This window comes from Myotis lucifugus, unplaced genomic scaffold, assembly GCF_000147115.1.
Source record: "Myotis lucifugus unplaced genomic scaffold, Myoluc2.0 scaffold_167, whole genome shotgun sequence".
Lineage (NCBI taxonomy): Eukaryota > Metazoa > Chordata > Mammalia > Chiroptera > Vespertilionidae > Myotis > Myotis lucifugus.
This window is the reverse complement of record NW_005871215.1, coordinates 1,215,832-1,231,556: the sequence shown is the minus strand read 5'-3', so window position 1 is coordinate 1,231,556 and position 15,725 is coordinate 1,215,832. Positions and strand designations below refer to the sequence as shown.

At 44.4% G+C, this 15,725-nt stretch overlaps 1 protein-coding gene across 1 annotated transcript in view; it reads right to left on the bottom strand.

Annotated features, from left to right (window-relative positions):
* The window catches only part of CUNH12orf4 (chromosome unknown C12orf4 homolog), a 50,501-nt gene that overhangs the window by 26,361 nt on the left and 8,415 nt on the right, over nt 1-15,725 (bottom strand). The window contains 4 exon segments of the mRNA XM_023759941.1: nt 7,056-7,177; nt 7,277-7,376; nt 12,860-13,022; nt 13,025-13,040. Of these exon segments, the coding sequence (XP_023615709.1) occupies nt 7,056-7,177; nt 7,277-7,376; nt 12,860-13,022; nt 13,025-13,040 (401 nt within the window).

Sequence of the window (15,725 nt, the reverse complement as noted above, 5' to 3'; positions counted from 1 at the left end):
ACTGCTGGTTTAGGCCTGATCCCAGGATGTCCGACAGGCCTGATCCCAGGATGTCTGACAGGCCTGATCCCAGGATGTCCGACTGCCGGGATCAGGCCTAAACCTGCAGTTGGACATCCCTCTCACAATCCTGGACCGCTGGCTCCTAACTGCTCACCTGCGTGCCTGCCTGATTGCCCCTAACCGCTTCTGCCTGCCAGCCTGATCGCAACCTAACTGCTCCCCTGCTGGCCTGATTGATGCCTAACTGCTCCCCTGCTGGCCAGATCACCCCCAAGGCTTTTATTAGTATAGATATGATCCTTCACAGAAAATTTCACTAACCCTGCTTTACAATAAGGGCTTGACGATTGAATCATTGGGGCCAGACACCAAGATTCCTTTCTTTGAATAGTGGAGGGAATAATTATCTTGTCTTTAAGTTGCCCTAAACATCAAATGAGATAATGACTTAGAAAAGTATAAAAGCACCATATAAAGACAACTGTCTTTTTCATGTACTGAAAAGACAATAAAGTGGTAAAATGAAAAACACTATTTTTATTCTCCCCCTTCCTTCCTTTACAGCCTTTATTTAAACTTTGAACTTTAGAAAAATTTCACTATTTTCATTTCTTTACATTCAATATTATTTTGTATTAGTTTCAGGTTTTATATTAGTTACAGAATAGTGGTTAGACAATCATATACTTTACAAAGTGTTCCCCGATATTTCCAGTACCCACCTGGCTTCATACCGTCATTACAACACTATTGACTATATTCCCTATTTAAGTGACAATAGGTTTACAGGTTCCTTCCAATCTTTCTTTTGTGTTGCTCGCCCTTCCTGTTCTTTCTCACGTCTTCACTCATTTTCTTTATATAGTATCTCAATTGGCCCTCAAAGCTCAGTGAAGGCACTGGGACACGCTTAATCCATTTTACAGACCAGGAAACTGAGGCCAATTCCAGTTGGCTATGGAACTGGATTCAGTGTGCAGGGAGCCCTCACAGCCATGCTCTCCACCTTTCCTAAGGGACAGCCACAGGACAAACTGAACAAACCTCCCCGTGAGGCTTCCGAGCCTTGTTCTCAAGCACCTCTTCATCATGGATGCTCCACATTCTTTCCTCTCCCCACTCCCACCCCCATTTTTTACTACCTCCCCTTCTGGGGAGCAGGTGGTAGGCTTGGCACTCACTGTGCAGGCAAGCGCCCCCATGGGGAGGAACGGGAACTGGGGGCGGGGCGGGGCGAGAACTGCGGGTGGGGTGGGGCAGGAACTGGGCGCAGGGTGGGTGCAGGCTTGCTTTTGGGCCAAGGCGGGAGCAGGAGTCCCGGCCTCTCAAGTGCGCAGGCGGCGGCAAGGCCCGGTTAGCGCGGGGAGCTTCACCAAACCACCGCAGTGGGGTACCCAGCAGTGCAGTGCTCCTCCACTGAGATGGTGCCACCCCTCAACCCCCGCCTCAGGGCTGCGAGTCTGCACCCCTCCGCCTGGGCGTCCTTCCAGGCCGGCAGTCATTGCCTCTTGTTTCCCAGGTCTTGGGGCCACTGCAGAACCTCGCTCTCCGCGGGCGAGGCAGATCCTCGCCTGCCAGCACCCTACCCAGGCCTGAGCCCCCTCCAGTGCACCCCGCCTTGGCGCCGCTCTGCGCCCCTTGGGCTGCCCGCCTCCTGGCTAGCCACTTCGCTGAAGCCATAGCGCTTGCCCCTCAGGCGGAGGCCTGTCTGCACACCTGCAGACTCCACGGCCCCAGCTCCTGGCTGGCCACTTTTCCGAAGCTTCCTCTTCCTTCACGCGCTCTCCTCAGACCCCCAGGAGCTTGGCCCCGGTGGCCATGCCCTTCCACGGCTCCCTGCAGCCCCCGCTCTACTCAGCTCTTCCTGGCCGCCTGCCTGTCAGGAAGCTGCCGGGGCACCTTGCTGCGGGCAGCGCGGTTCTGGGGCAGGGGCTGGGGGTGTGGGAAGCAGCTCCAGTAAAGTTTAGTAAACCCCAGGCCCCCAGCTCCTCCTTGAGCAGAGCCCAGGGCAGGCTGGGGGCCTGGGTTGCCGGGGCTGGGGGCCTGGGTCCAGACAGTGCAGCGGCGGAGGCGGTGGCGGCAGAGCAGCAAGGCTGCATTGGCCCGCCGGAGTGGGCAGGTTGTGCCTCGCTGCTCGGCCCTGCGGCCCTGGCCGGGTCCACAGGCCCACACACTGCAGCGGCCTGCCGGAGCGGGCAGGTCATGCCTTCCTTCCTGCTCGCCCCTGCGGCCCCCGGCCGGGTCCACAGGCCCGGACACTGCGGCGATCAGCCCGCCGGAGTGGTAACAGGCCTTGACACTTCAGCAATGGGGCTGAGGGGACTGGGGCGCTGCCATCTTTGTGACAGAGTGACAAGGTGATGGTTAATTTCCCATACTACTCTTTTATTAGATAGGGTAGCTGGGAAATAACAAAGCACTGTCAAGCTCTTGGGTTATCTATGAAATATAATGTAATTAGGCCATAAGGAACCATGTAAGTTATAAATCACGAAAAGTCCTCTATACTATTTTCGTACTTTGTACATGCTATTACTGCACCTATCGCTCTATGTAGTTTTATTTTATTTACAGGTCTCCAACCTCTCTAGAATATAAGCTCCACATGGGCAGGTAATGTTTTTATTTTTTTGCTTTGATAATACTTAGCATTTAAGATGCATTCAACTAATGTTTATTGCACTGAAGGAAACCACTTTAAAGAAACAAGAGATTGCCGAAACCGGTTTGGCTCGGTGGATAGAGCGTCGGCCTGCGGACTGAAAGGTCCCGGGTTCGATTCCGGTCAAGGGCATGTACCTGGGTTGCGGGCACATCCCCAGTGGGGGGTGTGCAGGAGGCAGCTGATCGATGTTTCTCTCTCATCGATGTTTCTAACTCTCTATCTCTCTCCCTTCCTCTCTGTGAAAAATCAATAAAATATATTAAAAAAAAAAAAAAAAAAAGAAACAAGAGATAGTACTTGGGGTATTTAGTTATATACACCTAAGAAATTTACAAGGCTAAGTTCTAGGGGAGAAACCACTATATTAAACCAACCAATTAACCCTCTTTCAAAATAATCCACATAAAATTTATGAAACAAAAGGCTTTTTAAAAAACCCATCCAATTTGCAAACCCACCAAAGCTGTTTGCAGCAGCTTTTCCATATGAATGTCTTGCCTGGCTCAGGCTTCGGACTTTCCTAAAATCTTTCAAACAAGCAGCAGCTGGCATCAGTATGCCCCATACCTATCAATAGGTGCCCAAGACTCAGCATTAGCACCAACCTATGTTGATTCACAGCTTGGCCTCGCCTGAACACTTCTAAGCCCAATATAAGTAGCAGCCATCTGCAGATTGCTCTGTAGCTCCTGCCAGGTGGCCTCAGGCAATACCTGACTTTGCACCTCCCAGGAGGCCCCAGAACCAGTGCACCTGGTGGACAGCTTCAGACCATACTAGAGTACAACTCTACACATCCAAAAGCGACACACTCAAGTGGCAGACTCAGTGAGCACCAAAGCCCCACTGAAGCAAGTCCTGCTCCACAGGGGTGTCTCCTGCACAGCAGCTCTTCCATTATAGTCACAGCTGGTCCTCACAGCCAATTGGTCTGGAGGTCAATTCCTCCCAATGATGCCAACGGCAATCAAGGCTCAACTACAACAAGAGTGTGCACATAGCTCACTCGGGGGCACTGCTAGAGTACCCTACACAGTTCAGGTGACTGTGGAGGCTGAACTACTGGACCCTACAGGACACCTCCTATACAAGGCCACTCTACCAATTCCAGGAGACACAGAAGCTCTGCCTAATAAATAGATATAAACTCAGGGAAGCAGCCAAAATGTGTACACAAAGAAATGTAACAAATGAAAGAACAGAACAAATCCTCAGAAAAAGAACTAAGTAAAATGAAAGCAAGCAAACAACTACATATAGAGTTCAACACAATGGTTATAAGGTTGCTCAGGGATCTTAATGAAAGCTTCAAGGGACTTAGTGAGACTTTCAAGGACCTTAGCGAGAATTTCAAAGACATGAAAAAGGACCAGTCAGAAATTAAGCACACACTAACTGAAATGAATAATTTACTGGGACTAAACAGTACAGTAGAGGATTCCGAGAATCAAATGAATGATTTGGAATATGAGGAAGCAAAAAAAAAAAAAAAACACACCCAATCATAAGAGCAAAAAGAAAAAAGAACCCCAAAATATGAAGATAGTGTAAGGAGCCTCTGGGACAACTTCAAGCATACCAACATTAGCATCATGAGGGTACCAGAAGGAGAAGAGAGAGAACAAGATATTGAAAACCTATTTGAAGAAATAATGACAGAAACCTTCCCCTATCTGGTGAAAAAAATAGACTTACAAGTCCAGGAAGCGCAGAGAGTCCCAAACAAGAGGAACCCAAAGAGGCCCACACCAAGATATATCTACAATAATAAAAGTATAATATGCTAATTAGGCCAGATGTTTTTCCAGACGACCTTCTGGATGAAGCCGGGGCCCCAGGTGCCTGACAGCAGCTGGAGGGAAGCCCAGGTCCTGGGTGCCAGAGGGAATCCAGTGCCGGCAGCCAGGGGAAGAAAGGCCTACTCTTGCACAAATTTTGTGCATCGGGCCTCTAGTCATAAATAAAATGCCAAGGGTTAAAGACAAAGAGAGAATCTTAAAAGCATAAAGACAAAAGCAGTTAGTTACCTACAAGGGAGCACCCATATGACTATCAGCTGATTTCTCAACAGAAACTTTTCAGGCCAGTAGGGAGTGGCAAGAAATATTCAAAGTGATGAAGAGCAAGTACATATAATCAAGATTGCTCTACCCAGCAAAGCTCTCATTTAGAATTGAAGGTCAGATAAAGAGTTCACAGACAAGAAAAAGCTAATGGAGTTCATCACGACCAAACCAGTATTATATGAAATGTGGTATTCTTTAAGAAGAGGAAGAAGGAGAAGGAAAAAAAAAAGATAAAAAATATGAACAATAAAATGGCAATAAATACATATCTATCAACAATTGAATCTAAAAATCAAAATAGATGAACAAGAAATATAATGAACAAAACAAACTGATGAATAAAATAGAACCAGAGGCATGGAAATATGGAACAGACTGATGAATCTCACATGGAAGGGAAGAGGGGGGAATGAGAAGAAATTAACCAAAGATCTTATATGAATGCTAGAGGCCCAATGCACGAAATCTGTGCAAGAGTAGGCCTTCCTTCCCCCAGCTGCCGGCACCGGCTTCCCTCTGGGACCCGGGACCCGGGCTTCCCTCTCTCTTGCCACTGGCAGGCACCCGGGACGGACCTGGGTTTCCCTGCGGCTGCCAGCAGGTACCTGGGACCCAGGCTTCCCTTGCAGCCCCAGCTTCATCCAGAAGGATGGAAGGACATCCAGAAGGATGTCAGTCTAATTAGCATATTATGCTTTTATTGTTATAGACTAGAGGCCCGGTGCACAAAAATTTGTGCACTCGGGGGGGAGGGGAGGGTCCCTCACCCCGGCCTGTGCCCTCTCGCAGTCTGGGACCCCTCAGGGGATGACCACCTGCTGGCTTAGGCCCGCTCCCCGGGGGATTGGGCCTAAGATGGCAATCAGACATTCCTCTGGCAGCCCAGCAGCCCTCGGGGGATGTCCAGTTGCCAGCGGGGAGCAGGCCTAAACTGCAGTCAGACACCCTTAGCGCTGCTGAGGAGGTGGGAGAGGCTCCCACCACCACCGCTGTACTGGCAGCCATCAGCCTGGCTTGTGGCTGAGCAGAGCTCCTCCCACGTGAGAGCGACCTGACCACCAGAGGGCAGCTCCTGCATTGAGAGTCTGCCACCTGGTGGTCAGTGTGTGTCATAGTGACCAGTCATTCCCAGTCTTTCTGCTGTTAGGGTCAGTTTTCATATTACCCTTTTACTATATAGGATAGAGGCCAGATGCACGGGTGGGGGCCGGCTGGTTTGCCCTGAAGGGTGTCCTGGATCAGGGTGAGGGTCCCGCTTGGGTGCCTGGCCAGCCTGGATGAGGGGATGATGGCTGTTTGCAGCTGGTCATACCCCCTTCAGGGTGGGGGTCCCCACTGGGGTGCCTGGCCAGCCTGGATGACGGGCTGATGGCTTTTTGCAGCTGGTCACACCCCCTTCAGGGTAGGGGTCCCCACTGATGTGTCTGGCCAGCCTGGATGACAGGCTGATGGCTGTTTGCAGCTGGTCACACCCACTTCAGGGTGGGGGTCCCCACTGGGGTGCCTGGCCAGCCTGGATGATGGGCTGATGGCTGTTTGCAGCTGGCCACACCCCCTTTAGGGTGGGGGTCCCCACTGGGGTGTCTGGCCAGTCTGGGTGAGGGGCTGAGGACCGTTTTCAGGCTGGAGGGTGACTGAAGCTCCCAGCCTCTTTTTTTTTTTCTTTTTTTTTTCTGGGATTTATTTACCTTCTATAGCTGTCACTGGAGCTGAGAGCCGGTATCTGAGTTTGTTTAGCTTCTATAATTGAAACTCTGTTACCATCACTGGCGCTCTAACCTCTGAGCCCGTTGCTGGCTGAAAGCAGGTATCTGGGGTTTGTTTAGCTTCTATAATTGCAACATTGTTGCATCCGGAGCTCAGAGGTGGGCTGAGGCAGGCGGGGAACCTTGGCTTCCTCCATCACTGGAGCAAGCAAGCCTCCTGCTCGCTTCAGCTGGGTGGCTGCCGGCTGCCATCTTTGTTGGCAGTTAATTTGCATATCCTGCTGATTAGCCAATGGGAAGGGTAGCGAAGTTATGGTTAATTACCATGTTTCTCTATTATTAGATAGGATATGTATTACTTATGAACACAGACAATAGGGTGGTGAAGGCCTGGAGTGGAATAGGAACCTGGTGGAGGAGGGCAATGGGGGAAAAAAAGGGGGACATCTGTAATACTCTCAACAATAAAGATTTTTTTAAAAAAGCATAAAATTACCTTGAATTTTCTTTGGTAACTTAAAAATATCTACAACTAAAAAGGTTCAATTTTACAATAAACACAAATTATTAATAACAGTGAACTTTCACCTAATAAGAATAATACATGATTAATACCTGAGGGAACTGTTGTTGGGGTTTTTTAGGTCCTGATGAAGTTTTATCACCCATTCCTGATACTCTTGTTTTTGGATGGCAGTCGATTGTTTTAATTCATTTGACCATTTATTTTCTAAGTCCTAAACACAGACAATATACCAACTAGTTAATTTTTTTATGAAAATAAGTAAGAAAAAAAAAAGTAACTGCATATCTAAAATCCATTGTACTTTACTTACTTGTTGGGATTCAAAATGCTGAGCAGCCAGTGAATTTACATCTTGATCTGTCAGTGATTTTCCCAACTCTTGCATCACTTTTTCCATTTCAATACCTTGTCTAAAACATAAATAAGAAGATCACATATATCATTAGAATTTTAAGGTAATATGACCACTCCAGATTCATTGAACAATCTCTAGAAAGTAAAAATAAAATTTTTATTTTAAAGGAATATGTCCAAGAATGGCAACTATAATACCTGGAAAATATTATTAAGCCTTTTAAGTGGAGATGTGGAAATAATAATGATAATTTCATATAATATTAACAACATCATTTGTGAAGCTAAATTTTTATTTATTAATTGATTGATTTTAGAAAGAGGGAGGGAGAGAGAGAAAGAGAGAAATATAGATTTGTTGTTCCACTTATTTATGCATTTATTAGTTGCTTCTTATGTATGTGCCCTGACCGGAGATTGAACCCACAACTTTTGTGTATCGGGATGATGCTATACGCAACTGAGCTACCCAACAACGGCCTTGTGAAGCTAAATTTTAATCTAAATTTAATGCAAAATGAAAGCCGTCAAAATCTAGGTCATCTTTCAATTTCCATGGCTGTTTAAAAGTCCAAACCCCATTTCATCTGAAGATTTCCTCAAAGATATTCTGCAATTCCAACTTAAACGCATTTTCTATTTATTTATACATGAGTAAAAGTAACTCCAATCTTTGAAAGTTAGTTTATAAATAGAAGCTGCCAATTAGACTCTAAGAATCAAACTGCTATTAAGTCACAAGTTGCCTTTACAGAGAAATATAAAATACTACTAAAAATATGCTTTAGTCTTACCTTATTCATCTATCCAAATAAATAATGTGCAGACACTAAAAATGGTTTTCCCTACAGGAAAAACTAATCAATAGTATTATAAGTTCATATAATGGTTATTTATGGGGGATATTGGTAGTGACTAGATGGACACCAGGAAGCCTTTGGCAGTGCTGGAAATACTCTATTTCTTGAGCTGGGTGATGATTACAGGGTGTACTTACTTTGTAAAAGTTTAGTGAGTTTACACCTACAGTTTGTTGCCTTTCTGTAATGTTATATTTTAATAAGTTCATTCAAATTTTCAAATTAAAAATTATCTTTTAATGCAAATGTGTTAAAAAGTTTGTTCTAAAACATATTTTAAACAAACTTAGAAAGAATGAAACAGACATCAACTAAAAGAATTTTACATCATTCTAGTTAATTTAAATAAACGCTCTTAGAAGCAAGTTCATACTTCTTTATAACAACTGATTAAGATACTTATGTATCTGATAAATGAAATTTATCCATACATCAGACATTTACATATTTCTATACATATCTTCTAATATTAAATATTCAACACCACTTAGTCCCCACTTAATTCTAATGTAGGTGACCCCCTTAACTTTTTAATAACTACTAGAGGTCAGGGGAAGATTATGCTAGCAAGTAAGATTTTTATTTAAAACAGAAAGAACTGCTAAATATTTATAAATACAAACTTCCATATGAATGTATTAATATTTTACATTACACAGTTCCCTCTAGTGGATAAAATATATCACTGCCATTTTTACATTTAAAAAAATATCTTGAATCTGGTATGCCAAAAGAAGCAAATTTCCAGTGGGGAAAAAGAAAGACTAATAAATAAGAACTCAACAAATAAAATGTCACGAATATTTTTTTACCTTAAATGTATCAGAAACACAAGTAGCTAATGATATATAAGATGCGGCAAAAGTAGGTTTACAGTTGTTTCTATAAAAAATACCATAATTAACAAATAATACAATAAACTCTGTTTCATGTACTCACAACTATAAACCTACTTTTGCCCCACCCTGTATTAATAACACAGTATATATTTTTTATGATTAAGATCAAAGGGAATATTATATTTCAGACATATGTATGTAAGGCATGACAATTCTGACAACTGTATATAATCTTGAACACACTCTGGAAAAAAAGATCATAATAACTGCACTGATGCTGTGCTTAGAAACTGTCTTTTTAAATATATATACTTTATTGATTTTTTACAGAGAGGAAGGGAGAGGGATAGAGAATAAGAAACATCGATGAGAGAGAAAGCTGCATGCCCTTGACCGGAATCGAACCTGGGACCCTTCAGTCTGCAGGCTGACGTTCTATCCACTGAGCCAAAATGATTAGGGCAGAAACTTTCAAAGATGTAAAATAGAATTAAAATAAAAGGAGATATAGGAAAATGTGTCACTTCTGCTTACACATTGGATAAATGAATTAAGCAAAATTTTGGGTGAAATTCCACAAATACTAGTGAATTCCAACTTACCTTAAGTATACTGTTCACCTTTGCGATAAATATTATGGACCTTAAGAGCAACATAGCTCATATTTCCTTTTTAAGCTAACAGTTTGGATATGTGAAAGATAAACTATAAAACTGTTTTAAAAAGAAATGTATTGCCCAGTTGACATGGCTCAGTGGTTGAGCGTTGACCTATGAACCAGGAGGTCATGGTTTGATTCCCTATCGAGGCACATGCCCAGGTTGCAAGCTCGATCCCTAGTGGGGGATGTGCAGGATGCAGCTAATCAATGATTCTTCTCATCACTGATGTTTCTATATCTTTCTCCCTTCTCCCTTCCTTTCTGAAATCAATAAAAATATATTAAAAAAAGAAATGTATTCAAATATTGATTATATTTTAGAAAGAAAAAAAGCAAAGTCCTATCAAGAAGTTTGGTCAAAGGACATTTCAAAAATATAACGTAACAGCCTGGCCAGTGTGTCTAGTGGTTAGCACCAACCTATGGAGCAGGAGGTCACGGTTTGGTTCCTGGTCAGGGCACATGCCCTGGTTGTGGGCTGAATCCCCAGTGTGGGGTATGCAGGAGGTGGCCGATCAATGTTTCTCTCTCATCAATGCTTCTATCTCTCTATCCCTCTCTTTTCCTCTCTATAAAATCAATAAAAACATTTTTTAAAATAATAGCATAATAAAACTTTATTAAAAACTATTCCAGGATAGAGGGGGAAAAAGTCTAAAGTTCCAATAAATGCAGAAATTTAGTAAGTTAATTCAGCTTCCCAAAAGGTAAAAGTCTCAGAATACTGATGGTCACTACTGAAGTTTTCTGGGAGATGTAGTGACTAGGCAGCAAAATGGGCCACAATTTAGAGTAGCTCCCCAGATGAATAAAAGGACAGTAAAAGCTATTGATATAAACTATAGATGGCCACGTTGGGAATTTTTTCATATACCTTAATAGGCAGAATGACTATAGTCCCAGAAAACCTGAGATCCAAGAACAAATTCAGAATGAGTTATATTAGTTGAAGCCCTGGTAGGAAAATTCGTACATGGGTAGGTGCATAAAATTCGTACACGGGTAGGGTCCCTAGGCCTGGCAGGCAATCAGGGCCGATTGGGGCCTTCCTTTGTTCTGCACCGCCCCCTGGTGGTCAGCACACATCATAGTGAGCGGTCAAACTCCCGAGGGGACAATTTGCATATTAGCCTTTTATTATATAGGATATTTAAAAATCTAATTTTATTTTGTTCTTATCTTAAAAATATATTCACAATTTTATTGGCTACATAATAAAGAACTAGAAAAAAGAATGTTTCTCTCCCCCAGGGACACAGCTTCAACTCTTTACCCAGTGGCAACTACCCATACTACAGGTATCCCATCTAGAAAAAAATAAACTGCTTCAAAACAGCTAATCAGCAAACCCAAACACATAAAGAGTGACAAATGCCTCAAAACATCATGTTCTTTTTGAACCAGAAACAGTTCTAATATCTTATTGGATATAAGAATAAAAAGTCCAAAGGAGTTGAATTATTATGAAAAGTTACAAATCTATGCAATATAGGAATACTGATCTGATACACAAAAGACAGTAGCCACAGAAAAAATGATTAAATCTATTTGCTATGATTTCTGTGTTTTAAGTTTTTTTTTAAACTATGACAACCCTCAAAGTAACACATTATTCTCATCTTGCTAGTCCCAAAGTTTCTAATGAGAAGCTAATGAAGGCCAGAAGCAAACCAGTACATCATTTTAAATTTATTTCTTTGGGACTGATTTCATAATATGTAATTTTTCCTAATAAACTTTCACAATTAAAGAAATTTTACATCAGCAACACTAAAAATTATCTTAATGCCACATATACCTAAAGTCTTATAAATAAATGTTTTTAACTTAATGTAATTAGAGTCAGCTAGATCAAAATGGGTTATTTGGAAGAAACGTGTCCTGAATTACTAATTATAGAATTACTAGGAAGCAGTCTAGAAAGTTATGCTTTAAAATAATGCTAGCAATTTTTTACTTACTCTGAAGAAAAAAGTGGATCATAAAAACACTGCATACTCTATTAAGTAATTCATACAAAATGAATTCAAATCTAATCAACATTTCTTGTAATATTGTTAGTGTTTTTGCCTTTTCCCCCCGAATGTAAATAAACTTACAAAATGAACTGAGACTATGGACTTAGTCACAGCAAGGTTTTAAATGGGTCCTGAATAGGGAGGCAGTATGGTATAGTGCAGTGATGGCGAACCTTTTGAGCTCGGCGTGTCAGCATTTTGAAAAACCCTGACTTAACTCTGGTGCCGTGTCACATATAGAAATTTTTGGATATTTGCAACCATGGTAAAACAAAGATTTATATTTTTGATATTTATTTTATATATTTAAATGCCATTTAACAAAGAAAAATCAACCAAAAAAATGAGTTCGCGTGTCACCTCTGACACGCGGGTCATAGGTTCGCCATCAGAGTGCTTAATAGCTTTAGAGTCAGACTTCCTGGTTTCAAATTCTAGCTTTTCCTTAGACAAGTTACTATAGCCTCAGTTTCCTCATCTGCATAATGGGTATAACAGTAGGATTTTGGTAAGGATGAGATAGGGCACCTGTTATGAACTGAATGTCTGTGTCCCCTCCAAGTTCATATGTTGAAACCCTAATCCCACGCCACCCCCCCAATATGATGGTATTGAAGGTAGGGCTTTTGGGGAGGTAATTAGGCTTAAAAAAGACCACGAAGTTAAAGTCCACATAATGGAATTAAAGGAAGAGATGCTAGAGCTCTCACTCTAGAACTCTCACTCTAGAAAAGACACAGTAAGAGCACACAGTGAGGAAAGGCCATGTGAGCACACATCAATAAGGTACTATCTATAAGCCAGGAGTGAGAAACAAATTTCTGTTGTTTACACTACCCAATGTATGGTATTTTGCTATAGCAGCCTGAACTGACTAAGACAGCATCCAAAGCACTTTGTACAGAAATAAGCTGTTCTTATGAGAAATAGAATATATAAAGTCACCATTATTTATTTCAATAAATCACTTGAGAAGTTTTATAAACTTATGAGGATTTCCCAATTGAAATTACACATTTAAACACACAAGAAAATTAATTTCTAATATTAAAGAATTTTTTCTATTTATTCTTATATTTTATAACAAAATAAAAACAAGTTCTGCAGGACACATTTGACGATGTAACATTTAATTATGATAGTGCAAGAAATTTTAAATACCTCTCTCGTAATTTTTTCAGCTCCACGTCTCTTTCACCAATCAGTTCTGAGATACTAACAAAGTAATTATGTTCCAAATTTAGGAGCGTTTCAGAGGCAGGAGAATGAATTAGGTCATGGTACACATCTGCAAAATCTTCATCCCAGCTGGGCTCTTCAGGCTTGCATGCTCTAATGTGGTCTACAAATGATACACAGACATTCTTAAATCACGATGTAGGGTTTTTTATTTAACACACTACCAGAAAAGCATGTATATTATGATTCTATTTTTGTACATCAGACAAGGACAGAAAGACCTTGTCTTTTTATATATGTGTATATATTGGTTATCTAGGATTATCTGAGTACACATGCAAAAATTAAAAGATGTCAACTAAGTTGTTAACATGGGTTATCTGGAGGCAGGGATGGGGAGGGGCTAATGTGGAGGAAGAGATGAGAAGTGTCCACAATAAAAACAAAACAAAACACTATGCTATAACCCAATTTCTGTAAAATAGCAAGGATGTGATCAACAAAATGCTAATGATGGCTATTTCAGGACAGTGGGATTGGTGATGACCTTTGCTTTTATATAACTAGAGGCCCAGTGCACAAAAATCGTGAATGGGAGGGAGGGGGAGTCCCTCAGCCTGGCCTACACCCTCTCCAATCTGGGACATCCCTCTCACAATCCGGGACTGCTGGCTCCTAACCGCTCACCTGCCTGCCTGCCTGATCGCAACCTAACTGCTCCCCTGCCAGCCTGGTTGATGCCTAACTGCTCCCCTGCTGGCCTGATCGCCCACAACTGCCCTCCCCTGCTGCGACCTGCCTCCTCCGCCGGGCCCTGCCTCCGCTGTGCACATGGCCATCTTGTGACAGCCATCTTGTGACGACGTTAGGGCGTGATGCGTGAGGGCGTGATGACCACCTAGGCCCGTGGTCGGCAAACTGCAGCTCACGAGCCACATGTGGCTCTTTGGCCCCTTGAGTGTGGCTCTTCCTAAGCCTTAGGAGTACCCTAATTAAGTTAATAACAATGTACCTACCTATATAGTTTAAGTCTAAAAAATTTGGCTCTCAAAAGAAATTTCAATCGTTGTACTGTTGATATTTGGCTCTGTTGACTAATGAGTTTGCTGACCACTGACCTAGGCTATTATTAGTATAAATGTACTAGAGGCCTGGTGCACACATTCGTGCACTCAGGGGGGGACGGGTAGAGGGGATCCCTCAGCCCGGCCTGCGCCCTTTTGCAGTCCGGGAGCCCTCGGGGAATGTCCAACTGATGGCTTAGGCCTGATCCCCTGGGGAGCAGGCCTAAGCTGGCAGTCAGACACCCCTCTGCAGCCTGGGAGCTCTCAGGGGATGTCTGACTAAGGGAGTGGGCCTAAGCCATTAGTGCTGCCACGGAGGTGGGAGAGGCTCCTGCCACCACCACTGCGCTGGCCAGCCATGAGCCGGCTTCGGGCTGAACAGTGCTCCCCCTATGGAAGCATACTGACCACCAGGAGGCAGCTCCTGCGTTGAGCGTCTGCCCCCTGGTGGTCAGTGTGCATCATAGCGACTGGTCGTTCCGCTGTTAGGGTCAATTTGCATATTACTCTTTTATTATCTATAATAATAAAAGCATAATATGCTAATTAGACTGGACAGCCAAACGACTTTCTGGACATCATTTTGGACACCCTTCCGGACCAAGCTGTGGCAGCAGGGGCCGAGGCAGAGGCGGTTAGGGGCGACGAGGCAGGCAGGTGAGAGGTTAGGAGCAATGAGGCAGGCAGGCAGAGTGGTTAGGAGCCAGCGGTCCTGGATTGTGAGAGGGTGCAGGTCAGGCTGAGGGACCCCCTCCCCATGCATGAATTTGGTGCACCGGGCCCCTAGTATAGGATAATAAAAGGGTAATATGCAAATTGTCCCCTCGACTGGGAGTTCGACGGAGCTCGACCAGGGGTTGGGGCTGGCCTGCCAACCTTCTGCATCCCCTTCCCCCAGCCAGCACTGGGCTGCTGGGGCCAGAGCCAGTGGGGAGACAAGCCCTCAGGGGGTCTGGACCTCAGCCCCAGTCCTCGCAGCAGTGGCGCTGGGCTACTGGGGCCGGAGCCAGCGGAGACACAAACCTGCAGAAGATGGCCCTGATTGAGCCGGTCCCTATGACGCCCAGTGTAGCCAGCTAACCAGCCCGATCAGGGGGTGGGGCCATCAGCCAACCTCGCAGCCCCTCCCCCCTGCCAGCCTGCCCCTTATATTACTCTCCCATCCTGATCAAGAGCAAGGCGCACAGAGTCTGGACCCTTCCTGGCAGCCCCGAGTCTGTGGGGTTGAGAATTCTGATGGCCCTGCCCCAGAGAGTAGAGGCGCCTGATGGGCAGGGACAGGGACCACAGGCCTCCAGGGAGCACTGCAGAGTTGGCAAGGAGAGGAGAGGGCCTGTGAAGGGGGAGGAGGTGAAGCCAGCCAACATCAGCCCAGAATCCAGCCCTTCCCCTCCAGAAGCAGCAAGACCTAAACCCAGAACACCAGCCCGAATCGGAAGAGCCCTAGGGAGGCTTCAGGAATCTCTACGCAAAGCTGCGCGTTGAGAACTAGAGACTTCGTGAGGCCCTGACCCAGACCACACTGGGGCTGGCGCAGTTAAAGGGTGGAGCTGGAGCGCACCACGCAGAGGCAGGAGTGCTTTGCAGAGAGGCCGGCCCTCCTGGAGCTGGAGATTTTGAGCACCGGGCCCTGGAGCGCAAGGCTGGAAGAGGAGCTAAAGGGCCTGTCCAACTTCTGGGCTGACAACCAGTGCCTCAAGGAGAACGCAGCGCTGATCCGCATCATCAGCAAACTGTCCAAGTGACCCCAGAGACTTGCCCCTGCACCCACATTTATACAGCTG